This window comes from Patella vulgata, chromosome 1, assembly GCF_932274485.2.
Source record: "Patella vulgata chromosome 1, xgPatVulg1.2, whole genome shotgun sequence".
NCBI lineage: Eukaryota > Metazoa > Mollusca > Gastropoda > Patellidae > Patella > Patella vulgata.
In genome coordinates this window covers 66594228-66616784 of record NC_065879.2, presented here as the reverse complement: position 1 = coordinate 66616784, position 22557 = coordinate 66594228, and the positions used below count along the sequence as shown (strand labels likewise).

At 34.9% G+C, this 22557-nt stretch overlaps 1 protein-coding gene across 1 annotated transcript; it reads left to right on the top strand.

Moving 5' to 3' along the window:
• Positions 1–295: 295 nt before the first annotated feature.
• Positions 296–21495, top strand: LOC126820353 (hydroxyacid-oxoacid transhydrogenase, mitochondrial). Its single transcript, XM_050548253.2, has 14 exons — positions 296–434; positions 8288–8316; positions 8731–8780; positions 9771–9824; positions 10308–10462; positions 10909–11105; positions 11510–11587; positions 11721–11826; positions 12775–12927; positions 14474–14572; positions 15370–15448; positions 16538–16634; positions 17456–17613; positions 18716–21495. The coding sequence occupies exons 1-14, from the start codon at positions 391–393 to the stop codon at positions 18797–18799; spliced, it is 1383 nt and encodes a 460-aa protein (XP_050404210.2). The 5' UTR covers positions 296–390; the 3' UTR covers positions 18800–21495.
• The last annotated feature ends 1062 nt before the right edge of the window (positions 21496–22557 follow it).

The window sequence follows — 22557 nt, the reverse complement described above, 5'->3', positions numbered from 1 at the left end:
GGGGCGGGGGAGGGGCGAATAACGATTTAGTGGAAGATCCAACATCTCATTTTTGTAACTACTATACAGCGAGCCTGTGATATAGGGCGATGAGCTTGCCTACTAGATATAAGATAATATTCATAATTTATATTAACATTCAAGTATGGAAATTAATTGAGAAAATTAAGCATAATAAGAAACGGGTGCAGGAAGATCCAAACTCTCATTTTAACCATTGCAACTAAATTGTCAATCAAATTGACTGACATGCGGCCTCGCTCAACAGCGGTCTCGCTTCGTACGCTTTATCATTTACCCGACTCCACTCCAAGTGGTCAGGGTTGTTTATTTTCGTGTTCATTAGTTGTTGTTTTTTTTTGACGAAGCAGGCTGTGTCAGCTGATTGACATGGCGTATCGAAGAAGATTGTTCAACCAGGCGTTCAGTGCATGGTGAGTATAAATTAAAAGTTGTTAAATTATCCTCGTAGGGCACATTGAAATTTTGCAATTTGACGTGTGTGGGTACAGAATTTTATGGCAGTCATAGAAAAATAAAGTTCATGAAAACGCCATCACATGATGTGTCTCACTTACAAATCCATGCCCTATTTAGTTTTCTTGCAACTGGTCTAATAACTCAATGTACGTGTATATGGCATGTTATTTAACTGAACATCTAGATTTGTTTGTATTCACCAAGAAAAACTGGGGGGGGGGGGGGGGATATGGCCAAATGGTTAGTGCGTGATTGCTGTATCATCATAATGTATGTCATTGAGTCAACTGGCCTGGTTTAGATTTCCCAGTTGTATGTGATAAGGAGTAGGGTCGCCTGGCCAGCCTTGTGGGTTTTCACCGGTACCTTAATTTAGTTTCCTTCCACTGCTAAAGTGAATTATTGAAATAAATAGAACCATATATGTTAGTCCAGAAATGACCTAGTTTGTATCAGTGGTCATAAAACCCCATTTGTCTCTCTCCAAGCAAAACTATAGCCTACCAAGAACCTTTTTTGAGGAATTTACCCTGGGGTGGGGGGGGGGGGGCTCCTGCTAACTCAAGTTTGGTGTGAGATCTGAGAATTTTATACAATGTATAGCTGAGACTATATTAGGTGCATACACAGGGCCATATTAACCTTGCGCACGCATGGGGTCCCTGGCTGAAAATGTCACTACCAGGACCCCCCTCCGCAAATGGTAATACGGTAATAGCTATATATTAGTGCACTTAATGCCATTATGAAAAGAACAATTTGTTAAATTTCATGTAAAATTGGCTATCGAGCAGGGAAAAGACATTTGGTACCATAATAATATGAAGTAAAGTGGGTTTTTTATTGGATAGGATTCGTCACCCCTCAGACAGATTACATTGTGCGCTGCAGTGTTGCACAGTGTCATCCCAGCGTGCACCAATTGGAATCTGTGTATATCAAACTGTGTGTAGAATCTGTCCTCTATCATCTTGATGTTAATGTACTGTAATGAAATATAGCGTGTGTGTTAAGAATAAGATTTGAATTTGAGTCTGTAGTATCTGGTAATCTTCGCTATTTACATGTACATGTATATGCTCAACTGATCACACGACTGAATGTCCACAAATATTTGCTGTAATTACTGTAAACTTCAGTGTTATCTTTGTATATAGTTGAAATAAATACATTTATAACAATTAGTTAATTGACAGATTTTTAAAAACTTTATCAAAGTGCAATGTAGCCTACGTGTTTCTGGATTCTGATTAAGTGGACATAAAACTTGTACGCTAATAGTGTAAAAAATATGGTATAACAAGGTTGTGAACTCTCTAGAGGTCATAATTTTCATCCGATTTTGATGAAATTTGAAAAGCATGTTCATAATTCGAAAGATCTTCATTCCTTACGATATTCGCGCATATTGGATCGTAACTTCCTGAATTATGACCCCTGAAAAATCGCATTTTTAGCTTGTGGTCCCTATCTAGAGGTCACAATTATTATATGACCGTTACTCCGTAGTGTTGGTTGAGTTCGAATTTCATGCAAATCAGACCAAAACTGCGAGACAAAATGGCCGCTCTTGGTACGTAAATTGTGTAAAAGTATGAAATACGAAGGTTGCGGACCCTCTATAGGTCACAAATTGGTACCCAATTTTAATGAAACCTGAAATGTATGTTCATAACCCAAAGATCTCGGTTCCTTACGATATTCGCGCATATCGGACCATAACTTCCTGGATTATGGCCCCTGATTGTACAAAAAATCACATTATTTTTTTAGCTCGTTCTCTGTCCATCTCTTGCAAAATGTGGGCGTATCTTGCATGGCAACCGCTTGTTTACAATGTGGTCATTTCTATGATACATGTTATATTGTTTGGCCTGGGTATTCTAATATTCAAATACTGGTCGGATATTTGAATATTTGGCATGAATTAAATTTGATCCATCTCAGCTAGCTTCCTATATGAATAACTATTTTAGTAGTAGCTGCTCTGAAATTGCATTACAATTCGATTTATATGGCTTCGTAAGCAGTAATTGGTTCACAATTACACATCCCGTTAATATCAATATCATTACATCTCGCCAACATAATACTAGAGTCATCTCGAGACTAAAATACTCTTTTTTTTGACTGTACTTTTTCAATTTGGGGGAAACAAATACGTGAGTGGACCTCAGTTTTTCATCTCATCTGACAAGGCAACACTTTACCAGTTCACCCCCTGACTGAGTGGGAAGTAGGACTAGACTAGAAAAAAACAAGATTTGAACAAGGAACATTTTAGTTTCCTTCCCCGAACATTGTGAAGACAGAAAAACAGTCTTGAATCTGACAAATAATTTTAACATCAGTGGAGAAATTAACATTGGTGTGACGTAAAAGAACTGTTCTCCACTTTGCATGCACACGTAACAAGAAACTTGAAAATAATCTCAAAATCCCAAAAGTATGACCAATTCCATGTTCATACAAAGTATATAATACTATTGTTTAGGCCTACATTGTATTTCATGAATTCCATAAAATGAAAATTTGTGTCAAGTGGACGATAGAAGCATTAAAACTCTAGCTGGAGGCCATTTGGTTGTCAGTCACATAAAAAAAATAATTTTCATTTGCTATGATTTGAATTAATGTTACATATGAAAAATTCCTACAGCCATTATATATTTTATGCCAGGAGAATGTAGCATTCACAAGGAATGGTACTATATGCAGCCACAGTCAGAGGTTACAGTCAATTATAATTGAAACGCTAATTAAATATACGTGCCTTAAGAAATTGTGGGCGAACAGCAGTGCTCAGGCCTACTCTTATTTCAAATTCTAAGTGTCAAGGGATCTTTTAGATGCACATCTTGGTTTATTGTGCCATCCGAATGACTAGACATGGTTTCTTGTTAGTAATGCAAGGTTCTCCCAATCTGTTTCACAGAGGTCTTGTGAAAAGTCTTCTTATAGCTCTGTAAAAGATGACTGCTTTCAACATATGATGTCGCATCACGGGGCGTGAATCATTGGTTCAATAACGCGTGTATTGTTTATATAATACATTACTGGTTCGGACAGAATGGCGCCTTTTACTCATTTTACATACCTATTTACACTAAATAGGTAATAATTTTTACCTACATATACTTCAAACGTCTTTATTTATTTCTAATATAAAAAAAAACCAGTTATATAATTTAATTTGTCAGAGGAAAAAAGTTAATATTTTGAACTCATTAAGCCGCATCAATGGCATCCTTATCAGTGATTGTAGCAGCCTAGCGAATATTCACTACTGATCAGTGTGAGGCCCTCCACCTTGCACTTCGACAATGGAAAAGCAGGGTTATACTGAATAGGATGTACATATGTAAAATTCATTCATTTAATTTCTTTTGGAAAGATATGATGACTCTTAAATTCTAATAGAGGTCGGGTGTTTGATCCCAGCATTGGCCGAGAAATTTCATCCAGATTTTCCGGCGTAGTTCCCCCTTTTCAGTGATGCAGGACGGAGGGCCTGACAAGGACAGGTGTCTAGTCCTTCGGATGAGACGAAAAACTGAGGTCCCGTGTATACATTGGAATGCACGTAAAAGATCCCGTGGCAGTTGGAATTCGATATAAGAGTAGGCGATAGTGCCGCTCCCCGGGCAAAATTTCCCTCATAGCACACTGTATGGCGTATGCCCGTCTTCATTAGCCCAGGTTAGGAGCAGAATAGGAGCAGAACAGTAGGACGTTAAACCCCATTTCATTTCATTTCATTTCTTAAATTCTAGTATTTTCTATCAATTAATCTATCAATTAATTAATCTTTTCATGTGGACATATATCGTCATCGCCCCTGTCCATCTGGACGTACACTCGACAGGTCACAATAACTTCATGGATTATGGCCCCTGATTGTATTCAAAATAACGTTTTCAGCCTGTGGACACCCTAGAGGTCACAATGTTCATCCGATTCTGATGAAACTTGACATGCATGGTTATAACCCAAAGATCATGGAGCCTTTCGATATTCGTGCATATCAGATCGGAACTTCCTGAATTATGACCCCTGATTGAACAAAAAATCACATTTTTAGCTTGTGGTCCCTCTAGTGGTCACAAAAGGCATTCTTATATATCACTGTTATACCATAATGTCACTTGAGTTCGAATTTTGTGAAAATTAGACAAAACTGCCGGACAAAATGGCCGCCCCTCGTACGCAAATAGTGTGACCAAGGTCACTAGAGGTCACAATTTTTATCCGATTTTGATGAAACTTGAAAGGTATGTTTATAACCCAAAGATCTTGGTTCTTATTGATATTTGTGCATATCAGACCATAACTACCTGGATTATGGCAAAAAATCACTCTTTTTTTTCAGCTTGTTCTATATCCATGTCTTACAAAATGTGGGCATATCTTGCCTGGCAAGCGCTGGTGTTATTGTTATCTCAAGTTAAAAATCTAATGTCAACACGGTTCACAACTTTGAATTAAATAGTACATGTTTTTTTTTATAAAATTTAGATTCAAAAGTTTTTATGTTGATCTCCTTGTCCACAGTATGACCGTACATGTGGTACAATATAAGACCATATTCTTGTGTACATAGTAACCTATTGTCAACACCCAGAAATATAATTTATGTAAATGGTGCAAAAAGATATCCACCATCTGCAGATTTCTATTTAAATAATCCAGAGAAAATATTAGAGAAAGAATATTTGATCTACATTCTGATCAGCAGAATGTCTAGTACAGAAGGAAAATTTGATCTACATTCTAGTCGGGGGATTAAGGTAACTGGTATATGTACATGAGTTGACCGTGATCTATTCAATAGTTTTATCAGTACTGTTGTACTCTACACATAATCAGTGATATCTTGATTAAACCGGCCACTTACCTGGGTGAACGGGGTCAAGAGTTTTGAAACCATTTCAAAATATGCATTAATGAAGTATTATTTTAAAGATACATTATGGGAGATTTTAATTGAGAGTTGGCCATTCTTACTATAACAGTTAAAAAATAGATGATGAAAAAAGAATATATTGAAAATTTCAGTCGAATTACTTTATTCTGAACAAAGTTATCACCATTGTAAGTTTTGACTAGAAATAGGAGTCAACTCTCTCTTCACCCTCTCCGAGAATGACCAATCGTTTGATTGACAGGCGTTAACTCCACCTACATAATCTCGATTATCAAGTAACGTTTTCAATGGCCGTGGTGCCGTTGGCCTATTCGGTTTGAGACGTGGTTGCAATTCAATTCGTATCACATTTATTTTTACTACAAACTAAAAATCAGACTTTTAATATATAGATAAGAAGCGAAAGGAATGGACCAAATCAATGAGGCATAATTAAAGCTGACTTCTTGTTAGCCTGTATGTACTCTTGTACTGTAACTGGTAGGCCTACGTAACTCCCGAAGCAGACAAATAGGAAACAGTGATCCAATGGGGCTGCAATTTAACTGGGGTGATGTTAGCTGCGATGTTTATCAATTTTCATAATTTTTCTGTAAACGCAAGTGACAAAAGAGCGTATAATACCGACATCCAAACTCTCATTTTAACCACAACTAAACATAATATCAAGGCCGTATATATATCGAACTTTCAATCAAATTGAAAGTGTTCACGAGACCGCGTTCTTTTGTCTCATCCAAACAACTAGACAGCTGTCCTTATCAGGCAATGTCCTGCACCACTGACAAGGGAAAACCATGCCGGAAAATGAATTCAAAATAAGAGTAGTCTGTCCATTCGAAATTTCCATCATAGCCTACTGTAATGATGTTTTTAGCTTGTGGACACTCTGGAGGTCACAATTTTCATCTGATTTTGATGAAACTTGAAATACATGTTTATTTCCCAAAGATCCTGGTTCCTTTTGATATTCGTTTGTACAAAAAATCACGTTTTATCTTGTCCATCTAGTGGTCACAATTTTTATCCAATTTAAAAAAAAAACGTGTTAATATATCACCATTACAGCCTGATGATGGCAGGGTTCAAATTTCGTGAAAATGTTGGACAAAATGACAGCCCCTCGTATGCAAATGGTGTAAAAATATGGTATAATTTAGAGGTCGCAATTTTTATCCGATTTTGATGAAACTTAAAACATATCTTTATATCCCAAAGATCTCAGTCCCGTTCAATATTTGCGCATTTCAGACCATAACTGTCTGGATTATGACCCCTGATTGTACGAAAAATCGCTTTTTTTTCAGCTTTTTCTCTTATCCATCTCTTGCACAAAATGTGGGCGTATCTTGCCTGGCAACTGCTGGTTCATTAATACAACCCATGTTGTTATCTTCTGTATTATACTCAAATTGAAGTATTTCTAAATTACTGCTACTCTACTACATTAGAAAGGTTTTTAGAAATAATGATTGATAATTAATTACCTGTTGTCTTTGCTGTGTTGGCTGTTTTTAAAGTATAAATGAACTATATATGTGAATACAAATACCTGTCACTGAGTGAGGTAAACGGATTAAGATTCAAGAGGTTGAAGTTTAACAAAGATTTTATCACATTATCATCAGGCACTTTACACCATTAAACTGTACTTTATAGCGCTGGCATTAAGCTGGCCTTGACACATCCTCTTCAAGCATCAATCCAGGATTTTTATACCCCCCACATCTGTCATTGCCCCTGTCTGTCCGTCCGTCTACAATTTGTTTGTGGACACTCTACAGGTCACAATTCTTTTCCGATTTTGACGAAACTTGAAATATAGGTTTATCTCCATAAAATCTTGGTTATTGTCGATATTGGCATGTATTGGATCGACACTTCATGAATTATGGCCCCTGATTGTACAAAAAATCATGTTTTTAGCTTGTGGACACTCTAGAGGTCACAATTTTTATACAATTTAGATAAAATTTGAAATGTACAGTGTAGTAGTAAGTGCATGCTCACACAAATATTCAAATATGTCAAGTCTATTCAAACTGGTTTTTTACTATTCAATTTCTATTAAAACTAATATTAATTCAATGACATCAACTAATGTTAAAAACAAACAAATAAAGGAAAATATATTGATCTGAAAAATTTATAGCTCTAGAAATCTTTAAATGCATAAAAAAATGGTCCCAAAATTTATCATGACCTATATATATGATGATCTCAAGGGTGGCAGCTATATACGTGACTGACAAATATGATCTGGCCTAGTCGTTCGGATGGGACAAAAAAAGACACGGTCCATCCGTGTGCACATCAAAGAACCATTGACAGTTTGAATTCAAATATTCAAGTAGATGGAATCTAATTACACTTATGTTAGTCTAAAAATTACCAAAGTATTGAGTTGACGAGACATTAAACCCCATTCTCTTCCATTAGCTTGTGGGAGCCTCCGTAGCTATGTGAGTATGATATTGGCCGCAAACCTGGAGGTCCCATGTTCAATCCCTGCATTGGCCAAGAAAGTTCATCAGAATTTTCCGGGATTGTTCCCCCATGTCAGTGGTGCAGGACCGAGGGCCTGGCAAGAGACAATGTATAGTTGTCTAATGGGATAAAAAACAAGGTCCCATGTACACATTGGTGTGCATGTAAAAGATCCCTTGGTAGTGAAAATTTGATATTAGAGTAGGCTGTAGCCCTGCTGTCTGGACACAACGCCCCTCATAGCACACTATATGCCCGTCTTCATTAGCCCAGTCGGAGTAAAACAGTAGGAAGTTAAACCTCATTTCATTTCCATTAGCTGGTGGACAGATATTGAAATATCTCTTAATTAAATGCATCATCTTTTTAACTTTGTTGTTTTCTTTACTATTTCAGGAATAAAGCATCTCCAAATGGCTTTTTTAGTAAGTTTATTAATTCAAATATTAAAAGCATAATATATAACCTCAGTTGTTTAGATGTGTTAAATCAGTGTTGAGTTTAGACCTAATAAGTCCATTACTAAAATTATAGATAGGTCTAATAGGTTCATCCCAACTGAGGGCAACGGAAAAGAGTATGTCCCAAAACTAACACAGTTTTATGGGACTACAATCACTGATATAAATAGCATAGCCGATCATCCCAACCACAATCAAAAAAGATTTAATTCTAAGGTATATTAAAAACCTTTGTGCATTGATGGCCTAATATTGAGCCGTTGAAAGCCTACCATACTAAAAGACAAAGTTTTACCATCCCCAAATAACAGGATTTGTGTAATTTTGATTGTATGACAGACGTTTAATTTTGTTTTTTTCTGTGTGTTTTTTATTTAGAAAATGTATCTACCACATCAAATGTGCGGTCAAAAGAATATGCTTTTGAGGTTAGTAAAATAAAAGATTTATCTCTACATGTAATTTGTTTAGTATCACTTGGAAGTTAAAACTATGATTATGATGACATTTTAAATAACTGAACTTTTTAATTCTAAGACTTTTTCGGGATTATAGATGTATTTATAATTCATTTCTATTTATTGTGCATCTACCAATTTTACTAGAATGCAGGTGTTCTATAAATTTATTATTATTACGGGTTACGGGACTTTTGACAAGAATGTCAGAGTGTTGAGAAGAACCGCTGTGATTCACTTGTCCCTGCTGGAATGGAAAGCAATCAAATAAGTGTAAACAGGAAATGTCCCTGATCAGGCAAAATTAACACACAAAATGGCCAAAGTAATATGTTATTATTATGGATACAGGATGCAGAAATATTGGCTACAATGGAACAGATAGAAAGTTGATGGAGAAAAGTACCAGAATTTCATGCAAAGGCTGGACCTTCTAGAGCCCATTCCCCTTACCATTCAAACCAATATACCACATCTTATTATCAGAACCATGGATTTTAAGGCAGTGCAAACAGTGCAGCTGCAAAGATCACCAAAATTTTCGAGGTCCTACACAAAGATAGATTATGTATATATTTGTAACTGTCGTTTGCTTGCTTGTCTGTTAGGGGTTGGTGGCTACACAAGGTCTGCCGTGAGGCTGCAATTTTGGGTATAAGTGCAACTCGAGCCAGGGTGTGACATAAGACTGGTAGCGTTGCACTACCACTTTCAGTTTTAGAGTAATACTACTTTCAATTTCACGAAACTCACTCCTCACGAAGTGTCTAAGGGCTCTATCCTTGCAACAAAGTGTAAATTTAAGATAATGTTTTGAATATTTCATTTTTGCTTTGATTTATTTAAAGATAATCAATAAATAGAATGGCCCCCAAGGAATGTTATACAATGTTAAATTCAGCCATGCCCCTTATCAACTGGAAACAAGTTTAAATGAAGATATTTTGATATGTTTTACAGATGGCGTGTTCTAGTGTACGATATGGTGCTGGTTGTACAACAGAAGTTGGCTTAGTAAGTATACCTACTTTTAATTTCTGTAAACAAGTAGAGAAAAATTCACATCAAAATGTCATGTATATATATGTGTTCAGTGTATAGGTATTAACTTTTCTGTTTTTTTTGGTATAGCGGGCCAATCTGTACCTCAGTATCTCACCTCGCCAAACATTACAATATCTGCTTAGTTGATTATTCTGTTTGATGTGTGAGATACTGGAGTATATATGACATGGGATACTGCAGATCAGTATAATAATACATATTACCATGAAAAGCAAAATCTGGTGAATATACTTATTTACATAATGTATATCATTATATTGCTGTTGATCAGCATTTGGAGTGACACTATAGGCTATCCTTGTCAATCCAGCAAGTGGGAACTGAAATTGATCACGAGTTAATTTGATATGCACATTATATATAGAGATTAAAAGAATCACTTTTAAATGAGTTAAATAAATTGAAGTTGAGTTTTTATCTTATTTTTTTCAGGATTGTCAGAATTTTAGAGCCAAGAAAGTTTGTGTAATGACCGACAGTAACTTAATCAAACTTCCGCCAGTTAAAACAGTTCTTGACTCATTAGATCGAGCGAATGTACCATATGAAATATATGATAGAGTTAGAGTAGAACCCACTGATGTCAGGTAAGTCCATGGGCCGTCGCAAAAGGTTGCCACCAGGGAAAAAAGACGATTAAATTGCCTTGCAATTTTTTATTCAAAACCCTGTTGTTTTAACTTACTGGCATAAAAAAACACATTCTGTCAAAAAAAAGCACATTCTGTATATGGAGGCTAAAAGAAGTCATGAGGTGAGCCATGAATAATGTACTGACATCATAGTAAAGCACCATACCTGAAAATAATAAAGGGGAAGTAACTGGTATCAGCTTGATAGTACAGGGGAAGTAACAGGTATCAGCGTGATAGTAATGCGCAAGTAACTGGCATTAGCGTGATATTAAGGGGAAAGTAACTGGTATCAGCTTATATAATTAATAGGTGATTGATTATAAAAAAGCATTTAATAAATAAATTATTAATGTGCTTTATTTCTAATTAAACTAACCAAATAAATACCATTATTTCAGTTTTAATGATGCAATAGATTTTGCGAAGAAAGGTGATTTTGATGTGTTTGTTGCCGTCGGTGGTGGATCTGTTATTGATACGTGTAAAGCTGCTAATCTTTATTCAACCAATCCCAAGGCAGAGCTCTTAGATTATGTTAATGCACCAGTTGGAAAGGGTCTACCTGTCACTCACGACTTAAAGCCACTCATAGCAGGTAGAAAATAATGATTAGATATCCAATTAACATATATTAAAGTACAGGGGGTCTTAACGACTAATGAATTGATGCAGGTGCAGAAACTTTTGGCTAATATTGTTTTTGGCTATTCGTCAAAACGGAAATGCTGGCAAAAGTCGGTTCAACACCCCCACCCCCACCCCCCCCCCCCGCTAAATGGAAAACTTTACACCGATTAAAAGGTTAAATTCTGTTAAATTTGCAGAATGGAGTGTAAAAAGACAACACATTTTTTCAGTTATTTAGAGACTAACATAGTGTTAATTTTTGTTGACTTTGCTCATATATATGTGAAAAGCTAGATAGAAAGGCTCGAATTTTACCTGTATCTATAAAGTAGTGATATACATTTGCCATACGCTATTGTTTTATATTTACAGTAACTACTACAGCAGGAACAGGAAGTGAAACAACAGGCGTAGCTGTCTTTGATTACCTCCCTTTGAAATCTAAAACAGGTATTTAAAATCCTCTTGACATAATCTTTGCGAATATTCAGGTACAGTCTAAAATGCCTTTCAACACAATCTACTTTAAAACAATGTTTGTTATTCATAATGGTAATGATATATATATATATATATATTACAGGTATTGGTAGTAGAGCTATCCGTCCTACACTAGGTATTGTTGATCCATTACATCTAAAATACATGCCAGAACGTGTGGCAGCCTATAGCGGTATAGATGTATTATGGTAGGTGGCATCATTTCAATATTAACTACCTATAAATAGGCTAATCAATGCATTGTGACTCATAAATACACTTTGTGTCTACTGACCAGGGAGCTGCGGTGGCTCATTCCGTAAGGCACTGGATTGCTTACTTGGAGTTTTTGATTTTGATCCTAGTTTTGTCTGAGAAAGGTGCTGTGTACAAATTGATGTGCACGTAAAAAGAACTCATTCAGTTTTCTAGGAAAATTTTCTCTCATACTATATCTTTATATACATGTTCATATTGTATGCTGTCCTTAATGGATGTCTTGATACAATAAAATCTTATCTTATCTTATCTTATCTTAGCACACTGTAATATGGCATATGTCTGTCTTCATTAATCCAGTTGGTGCAGACAAGTAGGACGTTAAACACCATTTCATTTGTGCTGACCAGCACCATTAACCAAACTAGTGTCTTCCTTATTTCTTCTTCTAATACCACAAATATTACATTGGCCTGACCAAACTAGCATTGTTAGATAACAAGTATACTATATCTAAAATATAAAGCTGTGTTATAGAACCAGAAGTTACCTGCCCTTTAAGACAGGTTTCAGTAAGTGGTTATAATAGTACAAAGCATAAATGTTATCGGTGCCATAGTCTGGGATACCAATTCTGGTAACATATTTTAACAAAATAAAGTCCCACAACACAAAACCACTTTTTTGTGTGGCCATAATTGTTTGTTCAAATTTTCACAACCGTTGATATGCTTGTTAATTAAAGTTTAATGTCTGCCTTCATATTGATTTGTGAAAAATATCATCTTTTGTCTGTATTTGATCATTTTATCAAACTACAACCACCAAGGATGATTGCAAATAATATTTTAAGTGAAGAATTGTAAGCTTGTGCCCATTTGACCAATTAGGATATATTGTTGTTAGTGGAATGCGATTTGATTAAGTATTTATTTCAGTCATGCATTAGAATCATATACAGCCTTACCTTACAATGAACGATCTCCATGTCCTGAGAATCCAAACCTACGTCCAGCCTACCAGGGTAGTAATCCTATGAGTGATATCTGGTGTGAACATGCCTTAAGGATTACCAGTAAATATATAAAACGGTGGGTTCTGCTTTTAAAATATTTTATTTTAAACTAAAAATTTAATTGCATAGTTCTTATCCCGTCATTAATCCATATAACCATTCAAACAAATTCAATACTTCACTTTGATCTAATTCAAAGAGGTTTACCTATTTTAATGTATAAGGGAGCCACAGTGACTAAGTGGCTAAGCCTGGAGGTCGCATGTTCGATCCCTGCATTGGCCGAGAAAATTCATCAGGATTTTCTGACGTGGTTTCCCCTTGGCAGTGGTGCAGGAAGGAGGACCTGACAAGGACAGCTGTCTAGTTGTTTGGATGGAATGAAAAAATGAGGTCCCATGTATACATTGGCCTGCAGGTAAAAGGTCGCTTTGCAATAAGAATTCAATATAAGAGTAGGCCATAGTGCCACTGCCAGGACAACATAGCACACTCTATGGCATAGTATAGAAACAGAACAGTAGGACGTTAAACCCCATTTAATTTTATTCTTTACTGTATAAATTTCACAAATTGAAATGGCAACGAATTCAACTAGTAATAACTTAATATTGTGTCATTCAAGAAATGTATTTTTATCTGTAAAAACTGGAATGATATAGCTCAGTGAAATTTTTTCAATAGAAATTTAATACAACCAAATGATTAAGAAATACCGCAAGGAAATTGAAAGTATTATGTCATTTGAATTCTTTTTTTGTCAAAGCCCACAATGTAAACCATGTATTTAACATTTAATAAATACTCGCAATTTTTTTATGGAGCTAGACAATTGAATATTTTTTTACGAAGCTATTTTCATAAACCTAAAAGAAACTAAAAAAAAAACCAAGTTTGATTTACGTGTTGTTTCAGTCAGTTTCAATATTTGAAGCAGAAGTCAATTTGTTTGCTAATTTAATCTTTGGCTTTAGATGTCAATGCATAATCAGTTTTTATACGCCCACATTAAAATGTGGTCGTATATTGTCGTCGTCCATTGACCAGGTGTGGACGCTCTAGAGGCTAAAGTTAATATCTGATTGAATTTAAATTTATACACAGTGTTTAAGGTCATAAGACGAAGAAGCCTATTGATATGAATTTTGATAACTTGAACAGCTAAATCCATGATACTAAATGTTTCATGTGCTAAAAGTTAGCATGGGGCAGAACTTTATAAAAACCAAACAAATTCTGATTATTTCCTGATAATTACTTAATGATTTGTTACTCTTAATCAGATTTTAGTGTTTTATAAATGTTTCATTACTGAAAGAAGTAAAAATATGCAACAACTCCTGTTGACTGCCCGGCCGTTTTAGCTGCTGTTGGCGTATATTTTGTTACCTGGCAACCTATCTTATTATCTCTCTCCATGAACCCAAAATTTTAGATATAGGCAGATACCCATTCCACAAAACAAATCGACACATAAAGTTTAATTAAATCGACACGTTTATATTTTACCAAAATCAAAGATATCCTCTGATTTAAATATCCGTTTCATAGAATCTTTATTATTGATAAAAGGGTCAACTGTTTATTCGAATACTATTTGGAATGTGTTTATTTATTTGTAGTGCTGTATATGATAATGATGATATGGAAGCCAGGTCAGCCATGCATCACGCTAGTTCATACGCTGGTATTGGATTTGGTAATTCTGGATGTCATGCTTGGTAAAAAATTATATTTATTTCCATCTTAAAGTATCAACTTAAATATGTGTATAAAGTTTAATATGGCAGCATATTTAAGATTACCAGATTTTCTATCTAATGTTTTCCCTGGAGGTCGGGCGTTCGATCCCAGCATTGGCCAAGAAAGTTCATCCAGATTTTCCGGCGTGGTTCCCCCCTTGTCAGTGATGCAGTTCCCCCCTTGTCAGTGATGCAGGACAGAGGGTCTGACAAGGACAGCTGTCTAGTCGTTCAGATGGGATGACAAACTGAGGTCCCGTGTACACATTGGCGTGCACGTGAAAAATCCCTTGACAATTGGAATTCGTTATAAGAGTAGGCCATAGTGCCACTGTCCGGGCAAAATTTCCCGTATAGCATATGTCTGTCTTCATTAGCGCAGTTCGGAGCAGAAGAGTAGTACGTTAAACCCCATTCCATTTCATTTATCTAATGTGTTCAGAGCTGTATCGTTGGGAGTTTCAATTGAGAGTACAGTGTAATGTTTTGACTGTTTTATCCAATGTTTTTGATAAATGTGAATGTGAATATTGATATAATTTATATTTTATGTAAATGCTATTAAATTGAAAATTTAGTTTTGTGAGACTACTATATGTGAGACAGTCTCTGTCATGATTTTGTGTAACTACTATGCGAGACAGTCTCTGTCATGATTTTGTGTAACTACTATGTAAAACAGTCTCTGTCATGATTTTGTTTTGTATGAATACTATGTAAGACAATCTCTGTCATGATTTTCTTTCGTATGAATACTATGAGATTTTATTTTATAGTCATGGTTTGTCGTATTCTATATCTGGTCTAGTTAAAGATTATAAAGCTAAAGGTTATACAGATGAACATCCTTTAATAGTAAGTAGGACTGTTTAAAAAACAATCAGTATATTGTAATATGTATTCTTTGCAATACGTATCATAGTGCAAACTCTGGAGCAGTGACTGCTCTAGACATTCGCTAATGGCGATAATTCTTTTTATTGCCGATCAAATTGATGATACTGGCAAAATTATTGGCAAATGAATTTTAGAGAGTGTAATTTAGAAAATCTTCTAATTTTAATCTTGAAATTGTCTAGTTCAACACTTCTTTCGATTGACTTGATGTAGTGTCTATTTTTAGTATATTAATTGACTCTAGTCTCAATCTTGCAAGTGACAAATTAGTCAATGGTTATGCATTTTAAAAACAAACTAAAGATCGAGTCTGTCAAAGACAGTTACGTCCCTTTTGTATGGCGCTGCTGTGTTTTACTTTCGCTATAATTTTTGCAATTTATTTTCAAATTATAATAATGAATAATGATTACTAATATTTATTTACCGAACCGAAAATAAGGATAGATTCATTTTTACTACCTTCATCCGCGAAGCACATTATTAATGAAACTGCAGATACAACTTCTACTTCTTCCAAAAAGTTACTGACAGCGACAATATGAATGTGATTGATGTGATGAGGAGTGTACGAGTGACACTTGTATGACAGAATCTCATTTTTTGGTTATTGCATCCTCGCAAATTTGAACTTTCAGACAGTCCAGGGAAGAAAATAATACTAAGTACATATTAAATATTTATTTTTAATTAGCAAACACTTGAATAGAAGTATATTTGGCTACAAGTTTCTGATTTGGCTAATAACATTTTGATTTGGCTAAAAATTTGCCTAAAGCTTTCAAGATTCTAGGGCAGTCACTGCTGGGGTATCAATTTTTTCACTTTACTTTCATTTTGTTTGGATGGTCATCTTCATGTATGTATGAAAAAACACTTTCTATCATTTAATTCATTAAAAGTAAACCATAACCATAACATAAAATTTATATAAATTATTGTCGTACTGAAATATTAGATTTATGTCATACAATGACCATCGACATTCTAATTCCAAAATTTCATTACAAAAATTACACAAATATTTGCAAAATTGTTTATTTACAGCCCCATGGATTAACTGTAACTATAACAGCACCAGCTCTCTTTGATTGGACTGGTGTAGCTTGTCCAGAACGTCATATCAGAGCCGCAGAAATGCTTGGTGAGAACATATTTATTTAAACTGGCACTGTTTTAATCATGTTCCTATTGTCACTCATCTTTTCATTATGCTTGACTCGGAGAGTTAAATTATAAGGGACATAATTAAAACAATGAAATAATATTTATTTAAAGAAAAAACTAGAGAGAATAAATTGACAATCTGATCAATACTCAAAACTTTTTAGGATTTACACTACATGTAAGGATGATTTATAACAGTCAATTTATTTTTAATTAATACTTTCTCAATCAATGATTATTGAAGTACATGTGTATGGTTCTGTTTTATGTTATGCCGGTATATTAAAGTCACTGGCATTTCTCAGACAATATCACACATGCTAAAATATACTTAAATTAATTATTTAACATTTAATTAAGCAAAAAAAAAAATCACTTGGCTTGAATTAAATTTGTTTAAAAAAAGGCTCATTAAAAGATTTTAGCAAAGGTGGTGCTCGCTTGTTTATAAAAGTTGTCTAATTTTTATTACCTTAGAGTACACACAGGGATCTTTTCCCTGGGAGAAAACCGTAGTAAACCCACGAGGTTGAGAAGGCACCCCTATCTCCAAGCCACATTAATTAGCTCACACCAGGGATCGAAACCACAACCTCAAGCCAGAGATGACTGGTCAGCTAGAGCTCAAAACGCAACACTCTAGACCACATACGCCATTTTAAAATGCACCATCGATCCAAATTGAGTCTATAAGAATAGTTAAATCAACATTCGATGTAACCACTATCTAAGGGTTTGAATAAGTTTATAATTGAACATCAGTTAGCAGTTATTCCAAGAATCCTTAAAATTTTGCAGGTCGTGATGTGACCAATGTAAAACGAGATGATGCTGGTAAAGTATTATCAGAGACTGTTCTCAACATCATGAATGAAATAGGTGTACCTAATGGACTGGGTAGTCTGGGCTACACTAGTCAAGATGTACCAGGCTTAGTTAAAGGTGCCATACCACAAGTAAGTTATTAATATTTCTGCTTAGCTTTGTTTCAAAAATATAAGAGCACATAGAAATTGGGATTGACCCAAGCTAACATAAATATGTAGAAGTGATATTCATGACTGCTTTACATTGGTCTACATATTACATTATTGCTATGAAACATATCTAGGCTTCAAAACATTATTGCAGGAATTAAGGTCATGACAATTAGGTTTATGGTTCCGGAGTCTTCAGTGAAATGACATATAAATAGTCATCGTGGTTGAACAACTTTCTGAAAGATGTCACATTGTCACATGATGTCAATATTATTTATGTTCCTAATATCCCTGTCTTAGTTCCCACTTGTCGTATTGTCTTTCTTTATTATAGAACAACAATGCTGTGTAATTTTGTTGTTTAATAATTGACATTAAATGTGCTAAAATTGGGCTGGCACTAGTTAATTTCCTATGCACAAACATAGGCTAATGTCATGTGACACACAATACATTTGTCATGAGAATTAGAACCTTACATCATATTGGTCCAAATTAAAGTGGCTGTATAAATATGAAGCTGGCTCACTTATCGCTGAGATAATTTCTCAGGATTTTTGAATCTAGTTTTCCCTTATCAATGGTCCAGCAAGGAAAACCTTTTATTCATTCGAATGGGACAGAAATCAAAAGTTTCCATATATACCATTGGCAGTACGTTAAAGATCCCCGGACAGTTGGAAATTGAAACAACAGTAGGCCATAGAGTTGCTGTCAGGGCCAAATTTTCCTCATAAACAACCCCATCTTTCATCCAGATTTTCCGGCGTGGTTCCTCCTTGTCAGTGATGCAGGACGGAGGGCCTGACAAGGACAGCTGTCTAGTCCTTCGGATGAGACGAAAAACCGAGGTCCCGTGTATACATTGGAATGCACATAAAAGATCCCTTGGCAGTTGGAATTCGATATAAGAATAGGCGATAGTGCTGCTGCCCGGGCAAAATTTCCCTCATAGCACACTGTATGGCGTATGCCCGTCTTCATTAGCCCAGGTTAGGAGCAGAACAGTAGGACGTTAAACACCATTTCATTTCATTTCATTAATTTTTTATTTTGTTATTTTTCTATTTATTTCCAGCAACGTGTATTAAAGCTAACACCAAGGAAGATCGAAGCCGATCATATGGCTGAAATATATGAAAAATCGATGAGCATTTATTAAATATTGGTATAATATTATACAGTTTTATAATCAACACAAATTTGGCCATAAAAAAAACAGACAATTCCTACCAAAAATCTGATGCCGGAGGGACATGTTAATTTTATGTTTTTATTTTGTCAAAGAATCACTACTTGGCTAAATGACTTCTATGCACATCAAATTGTTGTTTATAGGAATGTATGATTATCCAGTATCATTTTTGATTGTAATTAACATTTATTAGGGTTGTGTACTTGATAAATGAGCCTGGATTCATTCAAGTTGTTTTATAGATTTATTTTATGTAACCAGGATAAAATGATTAATGAAATAAAACAGATGAGACCCTTTGAAGTGATGTAGGATTATCTGTGAACCAGAATTTTTTTTTTTTTATATGACCTTTATATTATGGGATTTAAGGGCATTCAGTCTTTCATTGAATGGAGAGAAAGAATTAACAGTTGGGCAGTGATGCATTATAAACATCAGGGGTATTAAATACATGTCTTCATTTTCTCTAGTCTAATTAAAGATACATTATGGGAGATTAGATAAAGAGCTGGTAGTTCTCACTATAATAGTTAAAAACTAGATAATGTAAAGGCAATTTGCTGAAAATTTCAGTCAAATTGATCCACTATGAACCGAGAATTAAGCAATTGAAATTTCAACCTAGCCTCGATCATCATCACTAAAGTCTGTACAATAAAAAAAAATCTTGATTATCCATTTCATGATTAAATCAGAAGCAGCAGATTGGGGTGTAATCCAGTAAATATCGCAGACTAGCGATGCCATCGAGAGTTGATTATGGTCTGGATAAGTTAATTAATGTCTAATTAATAATTTAGATAACATTTCTGGCCTAAAGAAAGACCTGCAATTGGCAGATTTAGCTCTTGCATAATGTATGTTTAAAACTAAATGTTTTTTTATATTCTGTGTATTCGGTTGGCCCATTAACATCCAAAGATATTTTTAAGAAAAGCACCTTTGACCTTTAATAGACAATGAATCTGGTGATGAAATATTTGAACCAATTTGAAATATATGTTATGTGATTTTTATATATAAAAATAGAGAGAGAGGAAGATGGGATCAATTCCACTTGATTTCCAATGACCAGACTTATGATCTAAAGTCATAACTGTAAGGGAGGTAACCTTTAGCTGAATGGGTTAAAGTGGTGCACTACAAATGTGTTAGTTGTGCAATCTGTTACTGTTCATTCAGTTCTGTAGATTGTACATGATTACAAAGCATAGAGTCGTCTGTTTAACCTCATACAAGGTGCTATGACTTGCCTCTACTGTCAATAAATAACATACATTCAATCAAACTATTCTCGCTCTTTCTCTCTCTTTCAAGAAAATGTATTTCTGAATAATATTGTTATTGTTACTTGATTCATAAAGAACTTTTGATAACTTTTTAATGAACTATTTTTTAAATGAAAATTGCTATGTATTATTTTATAACACTGTAAATTGATACTGTTCACTTTTGAACAATAACTATTACTGACAAGATCTAAGATTTCATTTGATATGCACAAAGGTTTAATAGTCCGTAATCAGACAATAGTTGTAGGTGTTATGGTGTTAAAACCGTGACTGTTAAATTACGTACATCACTGTTTGTTCCATTTGCGTATTCAATAGTGATGAATATCAGAATTAATTACTCTTTCACACTATTAATGACATGTTTTACAGCTAGTTACACACCAAATAATGAATGGTTACTGTAGAATTTCTAACCACTTTCTGTTGATACTATTGTCTACGATATCACCCATGGGGAAAGTGGACGTAAAACTTGAGGAACGAACGAATGTTGATACTAAACTCAAGTTTAAAGAGATGATGACTTGTATAAATTTGAAGAAGTAAAGTTCTGATTAGAACACAGATCATATTTCCATTACATTTTTTATTGTTCAGCTTTTGTTTTATTTGTCTTTAACAGTAGGATCTAGAAGAGTTTATAAATGCAATGTGTTTAGTTTGATATAGGGGATTAGCCAATGAAAAGATCTGTTTGGTCCAGTGATATGCAGATTTTCATAGAATTATGGGAGCAGGTATGACTCAGTAGGTAACAAAACCGTTAAATCATTCAGGGACACTTGACATGACCTCCCTCTCAAATGAGTCATATCTGTGTGAGGAGGGGTGGATGGCCAAATGGTTTAACCTATGCCCTTTAAATCAGAAGGTTTGTCATTGAGTAAGCTGTTGTTTGCCCGCTTGTACGTGACAAGGAATAGAGCCGACTGTCCAACCTTGTGGGTTTTTTCTGGAACCCCCCACTGCTAAAGACACTACCGCACTAGCGATTTTATTGAAATGAAATTGAACTATATCTGTGTGGCGTTTAGGTTATCAAAACCATAGGATAAAGAAATTTAGATCTAATTTTCAATTCTATTGAAGTGAACAGTATGAGATTTACAGTGGGAGTATATTATATACTTTAAAGACAACTATATATTATATTGTTAATTATCTACAATAATTGTTACATAAAGTTTTATACATAAAAGTTGATTTGTTATAATTTGCTCATTTACACCCAATATACCGGTATTTCCTGTAGGATTGTTACAGTAATTAATACCAGTTTTATAATAATATATCTCTTGTTAAATATTTTATAATAAATGTTGTAGAGAGGGAATAAAAATAGATTTTAAATGAAAAGAAATTTAATACGTTTGTTTTGTCTTTATTCATTCTCAGTGCCAGATTTACCTATAGGCTTGATAGCCTCAAAATCCATAGGGTCTCGCGTCAAGGTGTATGATATTTTTTACACTGTTATAAGAGACTTGCTTAAACACACGTAGTCTTAAACATCATCGGCCATCCTGGCCATCCTCTAGTCGTGAGTGTGGAAAATTGTGAGGGGCCTCATAAATGGAATAACCTAAGACAAGACCTCTCTTCATCTATATCCGACACCTATCAACATTTATTTATTTAAAAGGCCTAGTCCTGTTTGACAAGAAAACCACCAAATCCCTAATAATGATATCATAAAATCTATGGGTGTGTGAGAGATCCACTTTTCATGTTAATAAAATGTACTTAGTCACAGAGTACAATTATACTATCTTGAAAATGGTTGTGGTGGAGGGGAGCTTTAGTTGTATGGATAACCATATCTACCAAAATACTTAACATTTTTTATACAGCAGTGGTTCTCAACCCTCTTTTGCCAATGGCACACCGTGGAACTCATGAAAAAATAGCGGCACTACTTGCTAAGTATATATGAAAAATATTTGAATTTTGCAAAATAAAAACATGGTATAAGTCAGACTGCATGCAACCGTATACATAGACACAGAATGACTCAAACTAAATAAAGAAAAACACAGCTATGAACTTTAAAGTTTAATTAATTATTAGTAAACATTATTGAATACTGATTTGGGATCACGTGGTTTTTCGCATTTTCGGGGGATTGGATGGCTGAATGGTTAGCGTGCGCGCGCTGTATCATAAAGTCTGTCATTAAGTCGACTGGCGTGGTTTCGAATCCCCGGTTGTACGTGACAAGGAGTGGGGTCGTCTGTCCAACCTCGTGGGTTTTCTCCGGGTCCTCCCACTGCTAAAGACCCCTATGCGCAAGCGAATTATTGAAATAAAATTAAACCATATGTTAGTCCCGAAATGACCTAGTTGTGTCGAGTGGATGTTAAACCCCATTTCTCTCTCTCTCTCTCTCTTTTTTCGCATTTTCTTATTTTTCTGTTCAAAATTCCGCAG